This window comes from Bison bison, unplaced genomic scaffold (assembly GCF_000754665.1).
Source record: "Bison bison bison isolate TAMUID 2011002044 unplaced genomic scaffold, Bison_UMD1.0 scf7180017864518, whole genome shotgun sequence".
NCBI lineage: Eukaryota > Metazoa > Chordata > Mammalia > Artiodactyla > Bovidae > Bison > Bison bison.
The window spans coordinates 9,573,309-9,589,283 of NW_011495071.1; the positions used below are offsets into that span (position 1 = coordinate 9,573,309).

General features: G+C 51.2%; 1 protein-coding gene across 1 annotated transcript in view; it reads left to right on the forward strand.

Annotated features, from left to right (window-relative positions):
• OAF (OAF homolog (Drosophila)) overlaps positions 1-10,956 on the forward strand; it is a 90,932-nt gene extending 79,976 nt beyond the window's left edge. The window contains exons 6-8 of the mRNA XM_010830657.1: positions 7,878-8,012; positions 9,059-9,239; positions 9,579-10,956. Of these exons, the coding sequence (XP_010828959.1) occupies positions 7,878-8,012; positions 9,059-9,239; positions 9,579-9,844 (582 nt within the window). The 3' untranslated portion in view covers positions 9,845-10,956. The remainder of the gene's footprint in view (positions 1-7,877; positions 8,013-9,058; positions 9,240-9,578) is intronic.
• The last annotated feature ends 5,019 nt before the right edge of the window (positions 10,957-15,975 follow it).

Sequence of the window (15,975 nt, forward strand, 5' to 3'; positions counted from 1 at the left end):
CACAGCACAGCAGCTCCACCATCTGACCCTCTTCGTTTTCAGTTCCCCCGTGGTCCAGGGCTGGGTGGGCAGCGAGGTCTGAGATGAGAGAGCCTCCCCGCACTTCCCCATGGTGGGCTTTCTGGAAAAGGGGGCTGAGGAAGGGCGCTTGGAGTCAGGGGCAGGGGGGCAGTTGGAGCTGGGAGCTGGTGGTGGGAAGGAGGGCAGAGGAGGAGGTGGGGTTGGCCAGGCTAGGCTGGGGAGGTGAACTGGGAGAGGCGGGTGTAAGTGCCTGGATGTAGGTGAGTGTAACAGCCTGTGTGCGGTGGGTGCAGAGACTGGTGTGTGAGAAGGCATGGAAGACACTGTGTGTGTGTGTGTGTGTGTGTGTGTGTGTGTGAGAGAGAGAGAGACTTTGGGGGAAGAAGGGAGGGCGGGAGAAGAGTGTGGAGAGACTGTCGGGAGAAGATGGGTGTGTGTGACTACACGCAAGGGGTGCTGCGGTGATCGAGAGAAAGCGGGTGACGTGGAGACTCCTGGGAGAGGCCACGAGGGCAGAAACGTGCTCCTAGGAGCAGGGGTGCGAGAAAGGAGGGGCCCACGGCCGAGCGGAAGTGTGGGCCTCAGCACGAGGGGCATGGGGGGCCTGGGTGCCACTGGGTGAAGGGTGGAAGATCGTTCAAGCATCAGCACCTCTGGATGAAAGCTTGGCCACGTGGCCCCTGAATGGGGGCAAGCAGGTGTCTGTCTGTGTACAGTTACGATTCGACTTGGCTGTAATATAAAACCCCACAGCAGTTAAAACAAGAGAGGTTTGTTTCCCCCTTTCATTCTGGAAGCTGGCAGTTGGGCTTGTGTGACAGCGCTAGGGTCATCGGTGCTCCTGTGGCCTGTCTCCGGGGTCTCCTCCTGTCCCCAACACCGAGCTTTCCCTGGAGCCTCTCCCCCGGAAGGCAGCCGTAGGGGCCTGGCACAGGCTGTCTGCTCTTGTAAGTGCAGAGGGCTACCCCCTGCTTTTCCCAGAACAGCCTTCTATGAGATACAGAGCGTCTAGGGCAGGGAGTGAACGCAGAGAAGAATAGAATATCTGGGAGAGGGCTCAGCGGGGAGCTGGGAAGAGCAGAAAGATCACGGGAGTTGAGTTAGAAAATATGGGCGCCTGGGGCTGGCCCTGCAGCTGGATGACCTTGAAGGTCACGTCCCCTGCTGGAACCTCACTGGAGCATGAAAAAGCTCCCCTGAACCTCTAGAAGCCAAAAGCGCAGCTGTAGGACTGCCAGTCGGCAGGAGCCTGGGTACAAGGAAGCCCAAGAAGAACCGTCTTCTTGTTGGGGGCAAGAGGTTTCGATGGAGGCCCCAGAGCATGGGTGCCTTCACTCAGCTTTGTGTCAGGCTGAGGACACTGCATAGATAAGGTGGAGCCGCTGTCCTGAGCCAGGGGCACAGCGTGGAGGGCCTGGGAGACTTGTTGCCCAGGCAGAAGACGCTACACGAGGACTGGGGCCCTTCCGAGGTGTTTAGATAAAATGCACGCTGGCCTAGCACAACTCAAGTTTCTGATTCAGCTCTGAGCCAGAGATTCGTGCATGTCACCTCCAGGCTGAAAATCCAGTGATGACTTCCAGTGGTCTGCTAGATGAAGCTCAGACTCTTTGACTGGGCTCTCAGACCCTGTCCCTGCCCTCCCACCAGCCTCTTCCTTCCACTCTCACTGCCGTCCCCTCCCTCCCTCCCCTCCCTGGTACTCCCATCACTTTGCTTAGGACCCTGGCCTGCTCTTATTTGTCCAGTCCATCCTTCATTTATTCATTTCTAGATATGTACTGAACACGACACCTGTTGTGTTCTAGTGGGTGGGGATACACTGCAAATAATATACTATCCTGGCCTCAAGGAGTTGAATCTGGAAGGAAAGACAAGGAAAGAGGTCATTCCAGACACAGTGGGAGGAAGGTAGGGATTGGACCTGGCCAACTCTGCTGGAGGGTTGGTGGGGGTGGATGGATGCATGTGAACTGAGTCCTGAAGGATGCTGGGCAGGATGGGACTGGATATCCCCGCCAGGCATCAACTCATAGACAGGCACCTGGCCTCGCTTACTCTGGAAACCGCCACCTCTTTGGTTCAGTGCTTAGAACTGTCAGCAAAGATGTGGATGCCAGCCTCTGGGGGGTACACTTTATGGTGAGGACAAAATAAGCCTTGGAAGGGCATTAGGCAGATCATAAGACGGTAGCGTGAAGAGATGGATGGGTGGGGGCATTAAGATGCCTTTGTACCTCCCCGGCTTCTGTAATGGGGCTTCCCAGGTGGCGCTCGTGGTAAAGAACCTGCCTGCCTATGCAGGAGGTGCAAGAGATGCAAGTTCAGTCCCTGGGTCGAGATGAGCCCATGGAGGAGGAAATGGCAACCCACTGCAGTATTATTGCCTGGGAAATCCCACGGACAGAGGAGCCTGGTGGGCTGCAGTCCACGGAACGACTGAGCACACAGCACACACACACACGTTTTCTGTAATTGCCTCTCTCTTGGCTAGAAAGCCCCCTATCCTCTCATTGTCCAGAACCAGTGAAGTACCCTTCAGTCTAGTACAGGGGTTCCCAGCCTCCAGGATCTAGTGCCTGATGATCTGAGGCGAAGCTGATATAACAATAGAAATAAAGCACACAGCAAATGAAACGCGCTTGAATCATCCCCCAACCGTCCGTCCATGCCTGCTCCCACCCCCCAGCCTGATTCATGGGGACATTGTCTTCTACGAAACCTGTCTCTGGTGCCAAAAAGGTTGAGGACCTCTGCTCCAGTAAGTCTTCCCTCCCTCCCAGCCCCATGCTTAAAGGGACCGGAGCACTAGAGTCGGACACGACTTTCACTTTCATCTTTACCCTATAGCACTCTGCATAAGCCTCAACCCTAGGCCTCATCATGGGCGCTGACTTCAGTTGTAGGTCAGCTTCCCCTATGAGCCCCTTGAAGACTGGGGCCCTGACCTTGGTGTTGCCCACTGCCCTGCCTTGCCGCCTGTGAAGGACCTGCCCCAGGTGATGCTAGTCAGCACTCTCCCACCGATTTGCTGATTACCTGCAAGCTCCAGCAGAGTCAGCTGACTTCTCTGGGGCTCTGGTGTGTCTCTGGAAGAAAGCTCTGTTTTCTTGCCTCTGCAGGTCTGGAGTTGATCACAGTTGGAGCTAGGCCAGGGATTGCAACAATTCTAGAGAAAAGCTGAAGGAGTCCAGCCCATGCTGTTCTGAGACCTTTCACTCATTTTTCCTCTCAGGAATTCCTTGAGGTGTAGGTATTGTTGCCTGTACTCATTTTACACATGTGGAAACTAAGATACAGACAGGTCAAGTGAATCCCCCAGGATGACATGGCGCGTATCAGCAAAGCCAGGATCTGAATGCAGGCAGCACTGGCTCCAGAGCCTTTGCTCTTAACTATCCTGCCCTCTGAGAACCTTTAAACCACCCACAAAGGACTTCAGCAGATCCTCACTACAGTAAGTTCCCTGTATACAAATGAGTTCCCTTCTGGGAGTACGTTCATATGTCCAGTTTGTTCGTTAAGTCCATCAAGGTTAGCCCAGGTACCCAACTAACACAGTTGCCTATATAGTACTGTACTGTCATGGGTTTATACTTTTCACACAAAGAATACATTTAAAAAAACACAAAAAGTAAAACATTTTTAATCTTACAATACAGTACTTTGAAAAGTACAGTAGTACTGTACAACAGCTGGCATACAGGGGCTGGCATCGAGTGAACAAGCAAGAAGAGTTACCAACTGGAGGAGGGAGAGGAGGTGGGAGATGGTAGAGCTGAAGGATCATCAGCAATAGGAGACGGAGGGCAAGCTGCAATTTCATTCACGCTTGACGTTGATGGCTCAGGTTCTGGTTCCTTGCTGGAACCAGATGCACGTTGGCATCTTTGAACGTTCGCAACTTGAAAGTTCGTATTGGGGACTTGGTGTATCTCTGTGACCATCCCCTCTGTATGGCCCAGTTTCAGCCCTGGTACCGTCCCCTCCTCTTCTTCCTGGTGGCCTGCTCCTGGGGGGCTGCAGGTTCCTAGGAACCCGTGGGAGAAGGAGCCTTATAGAAACTGCCCATCTTAGACATCCTAGCCTGAGACCTGGGCCTGAAAAGCCTGCCATATGCTCTTCCCAGCTGTGTCGTCTGCCTTGGGCGTTAGGCCACATCTGGGTGGATCATCCCAGGGGATTCTTGGGCAAGGAGAAAAGCTGGGAGCTTAGCACCTGGTCAGATGTTCCCTGAAGCAGGGGGCCCTCTCCCCCTGCCCTGTCCTCTGTGTTGAAGGGAAAGGGGGCCCTGTTAGTGAGTCTGAGGTGTGGGGAGTAGAAGGTAGGAGAGACACTGGTCATGATGATGGAGCCACAAAGATCCAGCTGCTTGGACTGCTGTCTCCCTCCTGGGCTCAGCACAGGGAACTTGGTTTCCTGGAGATACAGATTAAGAAGGTTGGAAAATTCAGGGTTTACAGAGGCCCTGGGCAGAGCAGGCAGAGGGATTAGAAAGGTGATCCTGCGTCATCTTACCCTGATGTTTGCATCAGATGCTGTTGACTGTTAGTCACACACAGCCTTGAATGGGAGCCACTGTAGTCCTGGGCAGGTCTGCAGAGGACACGCAGACTACACGGCGGGAAGAGGGCCCTGCATTCTCTTCTGTCTCTCACTGGCTGTGTGGCTGCAGGCAGACCGCGCTCTCTCTCTGGGCCTGAGCTTTAGTTTCTTTAGAAAGTGAAAGTGGTGGTTGCTCAGTCATGTCCGACTGTTTGCACCCCCAGGGACTGTAGCCCACCAGGCTGCTCTGTCCATGAAACCCTCCAGCCAAGAACACTGAAGTGGGTTGCTGTCTCCTTCTCTAGGAAATCCTCTTGACCCAGGGATCAAACCTGAATCTCCTGCACCATCTGGTCTGTAACTGGGCATCAGAGACATTGGATTAGTTGACCTAGAAGCAGTTGTTCATTATGGTTGCGAGAGTTTGGATTTTGGAGGCAGGCTGCCTGGGTTAAAAATTTTGGCTGCATTTCCTCTTGGTCTCATGACCTTGAGCAAGTTATCCATTCCAAACACAGTAATAATCATAGTTCCTACCTCCTGTTGTTGTGCAGATTTGAATGGGGCAGTATAGCCTTTTTGACTCATGGTAACAGTGACTTGTCCCTTCCAGTTATAAACTTCAATAAATCGTTGTCCTACAAAAATAAATGAGAGACATAGAGGAAATCTATCTCAACAAAAAATTCTCATCCCCTCGCTTCACCCGCAGTCACATTCCCATTTTGGTAGCATTTTGCTGTTGTCATTGACTTTGTTATTTAATCTAGAAGCAGGGAAAATATTCTGACAGATTTCGTTCACCCCCTGGTCTGGTCTAGAATTTTAAATACTTTCTCTGGCTAGTGGTAGATGGGTAGTGTCCAAGCCAGGAGGCCAGCTCGGGGCAGCCCATAGACCACAGGCTATGGCACGTGCCTGTGGTATCGGAAAAGATGCTGTGAATATCCCAGATGGCATTCCCTTCAAGGGTCACGGCTGAAAATATGCGGACTTTGGATCCTGCCTGGGGGTCCTGCCAGGGACATCCGCCTAACACAGCCCCAGGAGGGGAAATCTGGTATCAAGTCTCACCTGGCAAAAACTGAGCGGAAAATGCACCCATGTACCAACTCCAGTCTCCCCTCAGCCGACCTGAGGGTGTGGAAGATTGGATGACCGAGGCTTGGCGGGGCAAGGACAGCCTAGCCTCATGACCCAAGAGCGGATTTCCTGCTGAGAGGAAGCTGAGGTTACCCGAGCTGTGATTCACCTTCCCTCCAAGTCTGGGACCAGGAGGAACCTAACATAACCTTTCTCACCAGCTGGGCCTCAGTCTCCCTTTCTACGATCTTGGTGGAAAATCTCCCTGGACAGTCCCACCCCTCAATGTTCCAGAGACCATTTATAGTGAAGGGAAGTAGGGAAAGTCCTTGGAGAGTCAGAGAAATTCCAAAGGGCATGGGGTGGTGGGGTGGGGAGATACTTCCCTGGTGGTCCAGTGGTTAAAATTTTGCTTGCTAATGTAGAGGGTACCAGTTTGATCCCTGGTCAGGAAACTAAGATAAGATCCCACATGCCTTGGGACCCAAAAACCAAAAGATAAGACTGAAGCAATATTGTAACAAATTCAATAAAGACTTTAAAAAGGGTCCACATCAAAAGACTCTAAAACAAACAAACAACGAAAACGACAGAAAGATCATGGGGATTTGTGGGATGATAGCACTGGAAAATCCCTGGACGGAAGAGCCTGGTAGGCTGCAGTCCATGGGGTCGCTCAGTCGACACGACTGAGCGACCTCACTTTCACTTTTCACTTTTCATGCACTGGAGAAGGAAATTGCAACCCACTCCAGTGTTCTTGCCTGGAGAATCCCAGGGACAGGGGAGCCTGGTGGGCTGCTGTCTCAGGGGTCGCACAGAGTCGGACATGACTGAAGCGACTTAGCAGCAGCAGCACTGGCCAGTCACTTGCAGTGGGCCAGTGGCCCCAGCCAGCACCGCTGAGCACTTAACTCAGAGCAGGCATTCTCTGTGTTTCCCTTCACACCAGCCTGTTCTGTCCTCACCACAACCTCCGGGTAAAAGTGGCATCATCCCTTTACAAACAAGGCTTAGAGAAACTGGGAGATGAGCTGAACGCCACTAATACACTGCAGACTTGGAGGGGAACCCTGGGCCCCTCACTGCCTACACTGGAATCCAGGGGGGCCCCTCAGACCCTGTTCTCAGAGCATTTCACTTGGCAGGAAGCACTCAGTGAACCGGGATGTTTGGTGAATGAGCCCAGGGCACAGTCATTGAAGGATTCATATCTATATAGGCTCTATACCCTCTGTGTTGGTACAGGACCACTAGGGTTCCTGGAGGAACCATCAGTGCGACCAGGGTCCCTCCCAGGCAGGGGGGATCTTCCCACACTTAGACCACTGCTGACTGGGACCTGCTGATGTCTCATCGGGAGCCATTAGCCAAGGCACAGAGCTGGGTGAGAGCAAGGGATACCTCAGGTGCCCAGGGTTTCAGCAGCCGGTTTGGAAAGGGAACCCCATCCCACAGCCCCTCTCCCTTCTTCCTCTGCCCCTCTCTGGCCTCCCTGATTCACACAGTCAGTCAGTGACAGGAAGGAGCCCTTGGCCTGCTGGCCAGGCCATTAGTAACCCCATGGGGAAAGGGGAAGTGGGGAGGGAAGGGGAAAGGTGAGTCATCGCAGCGCCCTTGGCAACAGCTGCTGCTGTGTCTGCCCTTAACCCCATCCTGACCCCGCCAGCTTCATCTGAGATGCTGGTGTCTAGAAGCCTGGATGACCAGAAGCACTGGGGGCCTTCTCCCCAAACCTACTGAATGGGAAAGTCAGCAAGAGGAACTCTGAAATCTGTGCTTGTAAAAAGTGCAGCCTCTGCCTTGTGACACCCTGGTCAGGCGGTCGTAGGGACCCCGACTCACCCTGATCAGGGAACACAGGGGTGCCCCAGAAGGGAAGTATCAGCTATGAGTGGACCAGGTGCCAAAAGCGGTGGTTTCCTTTAAGGTGAATTTCTGTACTTTTAAACAGCCTTGTTTTTGGAAAGCTTTCTAGCAGTTCACTATGTGAATTTTCCAGAAGGCTTTGGAACATCTGGGGTGTGTTCTTTTAAGTCACGGGTTTAAATGGGAAAGAAAAAAATTCCCAGGACAGCAGGAGGGAGGTGTCCGTTGCAGGACAGTGTCCAGGCCTGTGTTCTCTGAGGGGGGGTGGTCTGAGCTGAGCATTGTGTGTTGAGGGGGGGACTGGTGAGGAGATCTCACCCCCTCCAACCAGCCCCCATCCTTCTGCCCTTCCCCATCAGGATGTGAAGATCTTCCGGGCCTTGATTCTGGGGGAGCTGGAGAAGGGGCAGAGTCAGTTCCAGGCTCTCTGCTTTGTCACCCGGCTGCACCACAATGAGATCATTCCCAGCGAGGCCATGGCCAAGCTCCGGCAGGTGAGTGCCCACCCCAGGCTTGCCCCAGAGCCTGCACGCACCCCTGCAGCTGAGCCCTGGCCTGGACCCCACCCACCCCAGCCTCAGTGTCCCACCCCGCCCTGATCCACCTAATCCCTGGCCCCACACTCAGCCTCTAATCCTGAGCCCCCTGATTATGCCCCAGGCCACACCTGATCCCATAACCCCAGATCCCTAATCTGCACCGAACCCCCATCTCTCAAATTCTTCCTGCCCCCAACCTCAGCCCCTCCCCGTTTATGATGGAGGCAAGTCAGATCTGCCTTCAGCTGTGGCAATGCCACTCATCATCTGGGTGACTCTAGACGTGTCACCTCCCTTCCAAGTCCCTATTTTCTTTGTTTTTTGGCCACGCCACAGGGCATGTGGAATTTTAGTTTTCCCAACCCGGGATGGAATCCGCCGCAGCCCCTGCATTTGAAGCCCAGTCTTAACCACTAGCCCTCCAGGAAAGTCCCTCAAAGCCCCTATTTTCTTACTGAGAGACGGGTTACAGTGAGAATTAAGTGGGACAGAGCATGTAAAGCATTCAACGCAGCTTTGGAACCCCTCAGCTTTTTGCCCACTCCCAGTCCCTTCCCCTACCCCAGGCCTCTCCCTGGCCTCATGTAAGCTCCCTAAACTCTTCAGCAGGACCTGTCCTAGGTCCCACCCTTCTGTCTGCTTTTCCCAGAGAGACTCAGTTACCTGGATGTTGGCAAGTACAGGACCCCAGCGGTCACTGACCCTGGGACAACTGGCCTGGCTTGCCCACCCCCATCCCCACCCCCCCAGCAACATGTCAGAATTTTCCCTAAGGTCTCAGAGGTCAGCCCAGTGGCCAGCTGAAAAGAATTGACGGTGCCCTGGGTATCAGTTTTTCCACCAGTTGGAGGGGGGCTGGTTCCCCCTGACTGTCACCCTGCAGGTGGCCCCAAGGATCTGAAGGCAGCCAGCCTGGGTTTTTCTGACAATCAGCGATCAGGGAAAGAGTGGGCAGGGGGCTGACTGAGGCCGGGTAGGAACAACTCTTCTCTTCCACTCAGAAAAACCCACGGGCAGTGCGGCAGGCTGAGGAGGTGCGGGGCCCAGAGCAGATGCACATGGACATCGCCGTCAACTTCAGCCAGGGGGCGCTGCTGAGCCCCCATCTCCGCAACGTGTGTGCCGAGGCCCTGGATGCCATCTACACCCGCCAGGAAGACGTCCGGTTCTGGCTGGAGCAAGGTCAGCTGGGTGCGGCCCACTGCTATATCACCTCAAATATGATGGGGAGCAATGATGAGATATGGGAGTTCTCCACCCAGCTAGGACTGGTCAGGGAGGGCTTCCTGGAGGAAGTGATGCCTGCGTGGCACTGGCAGGGGCAAGTGGAGGACTTGAAGTCAGACAGTCCTGAATCCCTACTTACTGTGTGACGTCAGCCAGGCCGATAACCTCTCTGGGCCAGTTTTCTCATCTGTAAAACAAGGATGGTAACACTTAGCTCATGGGAGCACTAGGATGCCTGAAGGGGCCATGTGGGGAGGCCCCTGCCCCCGCCCTGACCCCCGCCTTCTCTCCCAGGTGTGGATGGCTCCGTGTTCGAGGCTCTCCCCAAGGCTTCAGAGCAGGTGTTGCTGCCTCGCTGCGGGCAGGTGGGGGACCGCGGGAAGCCCTGCATCTGCCGCTATGGTCTGAGCCTGGCCTGGTACCCCTGCATGCTCAAGTACTGCCACGGCCGCGACCGCCCAGCGCCCTACAAGTGCGGCATCCGCAGCTGCCAGAAGAACTACAGCTTCGACTTCTACGTGCCCCAGAAGCAGCTGTGCCTCTGGGATGAGGACCCCTAGCCAGGCTGGGACGAGGGGTGGTCCCCGAGGCAGCTGCCCGGGACCCACTGCCCCTCCCCCAGCCGCCAGAGGGGGTGCCCTCCACCCCCGACAACGGAGGCCTTATCGCTCTTCCTTCCCATCACCTAATCCCGGAGCCTCTGGCTCCCTCACCCGTGACTGTGAAAGGGGTGTGGTGTGGCAAGGTTTAACTCATGAAGGCAGCCCCCACTCCTGCCCTGTGCGCCTTCCTTGGGGACCCAGGGAGAAGGGGGGGTTCTCCAAGCTTGCCTCCCCTTCTTCATCTCCCCAAAGTGTTCACTTTCAAGCACCCAAAATGTGACGGCCTGTGACTCTCCTATTTAACTCTTCAAAGGTTTAGACCCTGAAGGGTGTCTGTGCCTGTCGTACCCACCTCCCCACACACAACTCCTGCCCCACCGTTGGGAAGGACCTGGCCCCTGTGCACCGTCCCACTGCGCAGCAAGGAGGGGAAGAATCATTGCACCAGAGGGGGCGCAGCCCCTAGCACGGATCTCAGCGCCTTCCTCTCGTTCTGGCCTCGGAGGCCGCCGTCCCCACCCTGACACAGAATACGTGCCTTTCTGCAAACCTGGACTTTGCCGAGGGAGCAGGTGCTGGCTTGCTCCCTCTAAACAGAAATATTTTTGTAAGGTTCTGGGACAGGGAGGGAGCATGAAGTATGAGGAAAACTTGAATTCCAGATTTTTAATGCAAAATATTTATCATTTGTACCAGAAATAAAAGTTTAAATTTTTACTTGACTGACAGCTCTAGACGCAGAGTTCTGAGAGAATTTTTGGCCAATGCTGCCACCTGGTGTCAGGAGACGTGTCCCTGTCTAGGGAACACGTCTTGGGGACAGCCAGCCTAGGGACAACTCCTGAAGCACCTACTGTGTGCTCAATCTTGGGGTGGGGGGAGGATGTAGCTGGGGGTGGGCATTACTAGGAAAAGCTATGACAAAACTTCTGCACTTAAGATGAGACAGACACAGGTGGGTAAGCAGTAAAACACACCGTGAGACAGATAAAAATTCTGAGCCAGACTTCTCCAGGGATCAAATCCTGGAAATAGGTTTGTTGTTTTTTTTTCCTATTTTAGGGCTTCCCAGGTGATGTTAATGGTAAAGAATAATGCAGGAGACATAAGAGACCTGGGTTCGATCCCTGGTTTGGGAAGATCCCCTGGAGGAGGGCATGGCAACCCACTCCAGTATTCTTGCCTGGAGAATTCCATGGACAGAGGAGCCTGGCAGGCTACAGTCTGTGCTGTCACAAAGAGGCAGACATGAATGCAGCACACTATAATTGATTTACAATGTTGAGTTTCTGTTGTACAGCAAAGTGATTCAGTTGCGCACAGGCACACACATATACATATTGGTTTGCATTTGTTAATCTCAAACTCCCAATCTATTCTTCCCCACCATCCCTGCTCCCGTGGCAACCACAAGTCTGTTCTGTATGTCTGTGAGTCTGTTTCTATTTTGTAGATAATTTCATTTGTGTTATATTTTAGATTCTACATGTAAGTGATATTATATGGTATTTGTCTTTCTGATTTACTTAGTGTGATCATCTCTAGGTTCATTCATGTTGCTGCAAATGGCATTTTAATTCTTTTTTCTGACTGAGTAGTAGTGCACTGATACATGTACCACTTTTTTTTTTTTATCCATTCACCTGTCAGTGGACATTTAGGCTGTTTCCATATCTTGGCTATTGTAAATAGTGCTTCTATGAACATAGGGGTACATGTATCTTTTTAAATTAGAGTTTTGTCTGGATACATGGCCAGGAATGGGATTTCTGGATCATATGGCAATTATATTTTTTAGATTTTTGAGGAAACTCCATCTTGTTTTCCATAATGGCTGTACCAATTTATATTCCCACCAGCAGTGTAGGAGGATTCCCTTTTCTCCACACCTTCTCCAGCATGTTATTTGTAGACTTTTAAATTGATGGCTATTCTGACTGGTATCTCTAATTTTCTTGAAGAGATCTCTAGACTTTCCCATTCTCTTGATGAAAGTGAAAGAGGAGAGTGAAAAAGTTGGCTTAAAGCTCAACATTCAGAAAACTTAAGATCATGGCATCTGGTCCCATCACTTCATGGCAAATAGATGGGGAAACAGTGGAAACAATGACAGACTTTATTTTTGGGGGCTCCAAAATCAGTGCAGATGGTGATTGCAGCCATGAAATTAAAAGATGCTTGCTCCTTGGAAGAAAAGTTATGACCAACCTAGACAGCATATTAAAAACCAGAGACATTATTTTGCCAACAACGGTCTGTCTAGTCAAATCTATGGTTTTTTCCAGTGGCCATGTATGGATGTGAGAGTTGGACTATAAAGTGAAAGTGCAAGTGAAGTGCTCAGTCGTGTCCGACTCTTTGCGACCCCGTGGACTGTAACCTACCAGGCTCCTCCATCCATGGGATTCTCCAGGCAAGAGTACTGGAGTGGGGTGCCATTTCCTTCTCCAGGGGATCTTCCTGACCCAGGGATTGAACCCGGGTCTCCCGCCTTGCAGGCAGATGCTTTAACCTCTGAGCCACCAGGGAGATCTGGACTATAAAGCTGAGCACCAAAGAATTGATGTTTTTGAACTGTGGTGTTGGAGAAGAGACTCTTGAGAGTCCCTTGGACTGCAAGGAGATCCAACCAATCTATCCTAAAGGAAATCAGTCCTGAATATTCATTGGAAGGACTAATGCTGAAGCTGAAAGTCCCATAGTTTGGCCACCTGATTCGAAGAACTGACTCATTGGAAAAGACCCTGATGCTGGGAAAGATTGAAGGCAGGAGGAGAAGGGGACGACAGAGGAAGAGATGGCTGGATGGCATCACCGACTCAGTGGACATGAGTTTGAGTGAACTCCGGGAGTTGGTGATGGACAGGAAGGCTTGGCATGCTGCAGTCCATGGGGTCGCAAAGAGTCGGATACGACTGAGCGACTGAACTGAACTGATTCTGACTGAAGTGAGGTGGTACCTCATGGTAGTTTTGATTTGCAGTTCTCAAACAATTAGCGAGGTTGAACATCTTTTCATGGGCCTACTGCTGGCCATGATTCTTATTTGCTGTGCAGTCTTGATTTGTTACTTTACCTCTCTGTACCTCAGCTCTCTCAGCTACAAAATGGGCTTAATTGTGAGACTCCAGTGGATTTATATGTGTTAAGTGCCCTTCACAGAGAGAATGCTCACTGTGCTAGCTGCCATTAATATTATTACTGTTCATGAGAAGAGCAGCTATTTCCTCATTTATAAACCCAAGACAACTAAGCCAGGCATCTTTTTAAAAGTCATTTACTTTTAAAAAAATATTTATTACATATTTTGGCTGTGCTGGGTCTTAGTTGTGGTATGCAGGATTTTTTTGTTTTTTTAAGTTGCAGCATGTGAATTCTTAGTTGCAGCACATGGGATCTAGTTCCCTGATGAGGGATCAAACCTGGGTCTCTTGCATTGGGAGCGTGAAGTCGTAGCCACTGGACCACCAGGCAAGTCCCAGCCAAGGATCTTGAAGGACCTCTTCACTTCCAGAGTATCTCCTAGTATAAAGAGGCTGTAATATGAAGTGCTGGGCCAGATACTGAGGACTTCCAAGGAGGAGGGATGTGCGTGGCTGAGTTGATTAGGGAAGGTTTCCTGGGATGGGATGGGATAGGAAGAGGTTGAGACCGCAGGCTGATCAGGATTTGGCAAGGTAGAGGGGACCATGTGAGCACAGGGAAGAGACTGGAGTGTTTCAGGGTTGGGCAAGTTCCAGGCGTCACCACTCCTTAGAGGGAGGCACCTTCCCCACAGACTTTGCAGAGGGAAAGGGGCTTGCTGGGCTGCCCCATTACTCTCCCCAGCACCCCCAGAACAGTCTGCTGCTGCTCCTTGAATTGTGCTGGTCAGAGAGTTGTGCAGGGAGCCAGGTGTGCTTGGCCATGGTCAAGTTAGGGGCTGAGGGGTGGGGAGATATCCTTTTCAAGTGGACATGCCTCTTTCTGTACCTGTTTTCAAGGACCAGCTTCAGTCCTGCCGGGGGACAAGCAGGGGAGGTGTTCTTCCCAAAGCCTTTTCCTCTGCCCAGGGTCTTCAAGGCACCTGGATAGGGTGGGTGGAGCCACAGAGGAATCTGGCCAAAAGTGGGGCTGGGACTGCTCACCAGAAGCAAAGCTTGAGGCTAACAATGCATATGAGGAATGTGGGTACCGGCCCAGTCCCATCTCTGGATGACTTCACCACCTTCCAAGACCCCAGTTCCATTGCTCACTAACAGAGAGGGCCTCTCTAGGGCATCTTCCCAAACACTGGCATTCACCATGTAGTGGCTGCTGGGCATCCTACTGTAAATTGTTGGCCCTTTGACTTGTTACTGAGTTGCTAAGTTGTGTCCCACTCTTCTGAGACCCCATGAACTGTAACTGTAGCCCACCAGGCTCTCCTGTCCACGGAATTTCCAGGCAAGGATACTGGAGTGGGTTGCTATGCCCTTCTCCATGGGACTTTCTCGACCCAGGGATCGAACCCCTGTCTCCTGCATTTCAAGGAGATTCTTTTTCCTTCTGAGCCACCAGAGAAGCTGGGCAATTGAATTGCTTCCTGTGACTGGTTCCTATGGCCAGTATTCGGTAGATACTGTACAATCACCTCCAGATGGCGCTGTTCCAGTTTATTCTACATTACCACTAGCAGTGTGTGAAAGGCCCCGTTTCCCCACATTGCTGCTCTATCAGGATTCTTCAGAGAAAGAGAACAGATTATATATGTGTATACATGCAAACATATATACATATATAGGTAAATATATAAACACATATATACACACACACATAAATATATACATACAGTTGATATATATATGTATGTGATACAGTTGATATATGTGTATATATATACATATACACACACATACAGTTGATATATACACATATATATACAGTTGATACACACACACACAACTGAACTCATTTCATATGCTAGCAAGGTAATGCTTAAAATCCTTCAAGCTAGGCTTCAACAGTGGAGAAGGCAATGGCAACCCACTCCAGTACCCTCACCTGGAAAATCCCATGGATGTGGGAGCCTGGTAGGCTGCAGTCCATGGGGTTGCTAAGAGTCAGGTACAACTGAGCGACTTCATTTTCACTTTTCACTTTCATGCATTGGAGAAGGAAATGGTAACCCACTCCAGTATTCTTGCCTGGAGAATCCCAGGGACGGCGGAGCCTGGTGGGCTGCCGTCTATGGGGTCACACAGAGTCAGACACGACTGAAGCAACTTAGCAGCAGCAGCAGCAGCAGCAGCAGGCTTCAACAGTATGTCAACCAAGAACTTCCAGATGTACAAGCTGTACTGAGAAAAGGCAGAGGAACCAGAGATCGAATTGCCAACATCCATTGGATCATAGAAAAAGCAAGAGAATTCCAGAAAAACATCTATTTCTGTTTCATTGACTGCACTAAAGCCTTTGACTATGTGGATCATAACAAACTGTGGAAAATTCTTAAAGAGATGGGAATACCAGTCCACCTGACCTGGCTCCTGAGAAACCTATAGGCGGGTCAAGAAGCAACAGTTATGGATAGGGAACAATGGACTGGTTCCAAATTGGGAAAGGAGTATGTCAAGGCTGTATATTGTCAACTCTCTTATTTAACTTATATTCAGAGTACATCATGCGAAATCCTGGGCTGGATGAAGCACAACCTGGAATCAAGATTGCTGGGAGAAATATCAATAACCTCAGATATGCAGATGACACCATCCTAATGGCAAAAAGTGTAGAGGAACTAAAGAGCCGCTTGATGAAGGTGAAGGAGGAGAATGAAAAAGTTGGCTTAAAATTCAACATTCAAAAAACTAAGATCATAGCATCTGGTCCCCATCATTTCATGGCAAATATATGGAGAAATAATGGAAACAGGGACAGATTTTATTTTCTTGGGCTCCAAAATCACTGTGGATGGTGACTGCACCCATGGAATTAAAAGACACTTATTCCTTGGAAGAAAAGCTATGACACAGCTAGACAGCCTATTAAAAAGCAGAGACATCACTTTGCCAACAAAGGTCCATATAGTCAAAGCTATGGTTTTTCCAGTAGTCGTGTATGGATGTGACAGC